The sequence below is a fragment of the Halyomorpha halys genome, unplaced genomic scaffold (assembly GCF_000696795.3).
Source record: "Halyomorpha halys isolate HHAL.00 unplaced genomic scaffold, Hhal_1.1 Scaffold349.1, whole genome shotgun sequence".
NCBI classification, from domain to species: Eukaryota; Metazoa; Arthropoda; class Insecta; order Hemiptera; family Pentatomidae; genus Halyomorpha; species Halyomorpha halys.
Window position 1 is genome coordinate 606,513 of NW_027109825.1, and position 2,493 is coordinate 609,005.

The window sequence follows — 2,493 nt, forward strand, 5'->3', positions numbered from 1 at the left end:
AAAGTTGTATTGAACGGAATTAATTAGCAAACACTCTAGAATCAAAATAAACAACAAACAAACGAAAAACGACAGGACTTTTTGAATGCCCTGGTATAATGTTTTCACTTATATTTACATAATTTTTAATCCCTTCTTAGTTTACTTCTTTGCATCTTATTATCCTTCATTGCCAATATATTTTTAGTTGTTTTGTTTCTTCTTTAGCCCTGATTAAGCCCTGCATAATGGGTTGAAATGTCAGCAAATAAATAGTTTTTAATTACTTTTGTTCCTTTTGACCACACCTCCTACCATCTATTTCATATTTTGAAAAATACAGTCAATCATTCATTTATACAATTGTATTTATATTAAAATTTGCTGATTTTATGAACTGAAAAATGCAAAACCTTTTTATTTGTAAATAGAAGATTTTTTTCTTTTACCATTAAATTCTTAAATCTCATATTTCTTACTTATATTCCCTAACTGTGAACATATAGCAGTCAACTAATAATCATAATATGTAATAACTATAATAAATAGTTGACTTTAATAATTAGTTTACTTATAGTTCATTATATAGTCCTATCTATCTGGTTACATAGCAGCTTAGTTCAGAGACATTTTCTTCTTAGCTTCTTCTAGATTATCTGATTTTTCTCATTAGTATTAAAATCATAGTGTGAAAACTCAGAGTGTCTACATGTCAGGAAAGTTTAGTAAAATAAGAAAAATTTAGGAATTTCATGATTTTTTTTTACAAGTCTCATATCATCGGTTATGAGGAAACTTCCATCATCTAGATGTATCAGTGTGATTGTGGTGACAGCAAAACACATACCAATGCAATAACTATACTCACATTACATACATGAGTGTGCTCCACAATGTTGGTTAATCGTATAAAGGTTAGGAAGGAAGAATTAGTTTGTTCAGAAATATCATCCAAACAGTTTTAGCTATTTTCGGACACTATATAAAAACTAAAAATCATTGAATCTAATTATGCGAATGTTAAAGTTTTTTTCATGTTGCAAATGTTTAAAAATGGTTCATAAATTTTAAAAAATTTTATTGTAAATTTCAGTAGACACTCTGGAACCTGAATGATGACTATAATGTTTCTATGTGTAGGCTTGCTTCGTAGCATTCCATGAATATGCTGCCAATATAATAAATTTAAATAAAGATAGATTACATTTTATTTTTTCAATCAAACATTTTTAGGGATTGTGATTTTATTACTGATAGTATAAAATGTTAATTTCTTTTTGCTTTTGTATATTTTGATACACTGATGTATGTAGTTAATATCCCTTTGTGTTGTGAACACCTAAGCAGTAGTAAACATATAGATAAAATGCTGTTTATTTACAATGAAATGTATAATTAAGTTATTGTATTTATCAGATTTACTTCAAACAGAGTTTTGCTTTGTTTTCTTCAGGAGATGATGGTACGAAAGTCGTCAAGTCTGAAGGTGAAACCAAAACTGTGGCTCCTTCATCTACTATTGCTGAAGAAGCGGTCGACCAATTACAAGCTAGTGAAAAACTAATAGCAGGTATAGTAATTGATTACAGTTATTCATATTGCTTGGAAGTATCATTCATTCTTTTTTATTTTTAAGTTATTTTATCGTTTTATGTTTCTAAGTCATTTAAAATTTTATTCAGAATTAAATGAGACATGGGAGGAGAAGCTTAAGAGGACTGAGGAAATTCGATTGCAAAGGGAAGCTGTTTTTGCCGAAATGGGTGTAGCGGTAAAAGAAGACGGTGATACTGTTGGAGTTTTCTCTCCTAAGAAGGTAGTCATATAATTTTAATAATATATCAATAACTATATTTTTAGAATTGTATTTACTGAAAATTAATTGTCTGATATAGACACCACATTTGGTAAACTTGAATGAAGACCCTTCAATGTCCGAATGCCTGCTCTATTACATCAAAGATGGACTGACACGTGTTGGAAGTGGCGAAGCAAATGTTCCTCAAGACATTCAACTCATCGGTTCTCATATCCTCGGAGAGCATTGCATATTTGAGAACAAAGAGGGAGTGGTTATCTTAAAGCCGTTCCCTGGAGCAGATACTTACGTCAATGGCAGGCAGGTTTTTGAACCTGTTACATTGAAAACTGGCAATAGAGTTATTCTCGGAAAAAATCATGTCTTCCGATTCAATCATCCCTCACAAGGTAATTAATTATCTTTTAATTAAATTAGTAAAAAAAATTCTGTCATTAAACAATTATATTTAGAAACAATCTCTGACAATATTTTATTTACAACTTCATAAATTCTATATAAACAAATTTTTCAATATTCATTTTGAATTTTGTTAAATGCTTTAATGAAATATTTTCAATACAGCAGAATCGAAGTAGACTAAATAAGATACCATAAATTTGCTCAAATATAGGCCGACCCCGAATATATATTTATCTCCCTTTTTGAGAATAAATTTCAGAGAAAAATTTAGGGGAGTAAAAATTAATAAATAT

At 29.2% G+C, this 2,493-nt stretch overlaps 1 protein-coding gene across 10 annotated transcripts in view; it reads left to right on the forward strand.

Moving 5' to 3' along the window:
* Positions 1–2,493, forward strand: part of unc-104 (kinesin family member unc-104) — a 176,555-nt gene that overhangs the window by 132,675 nt on the left and 41,387 nt on the right. For all 10 annotated transcript variants that reach the window (XM_067047981.1, XM_067047983.1, XM_067047982.1 and 7 more), the window contains 3 exons: positions 1,433–1,549; positions 1,662–1,795; positions 1,875–2,187. In XM_067047981.1, the coding sequence (XP_066904082.1) occupies positions 1,433–1,549; positions 1,662–1,795; positions 1,875–2,187 (564 nt within the window). The remainder of the gene's footprint in view (positions 1–1,432; positions 1,550–1,661; positions 1,796–1,874; positions 2,188–2,493) is intronic.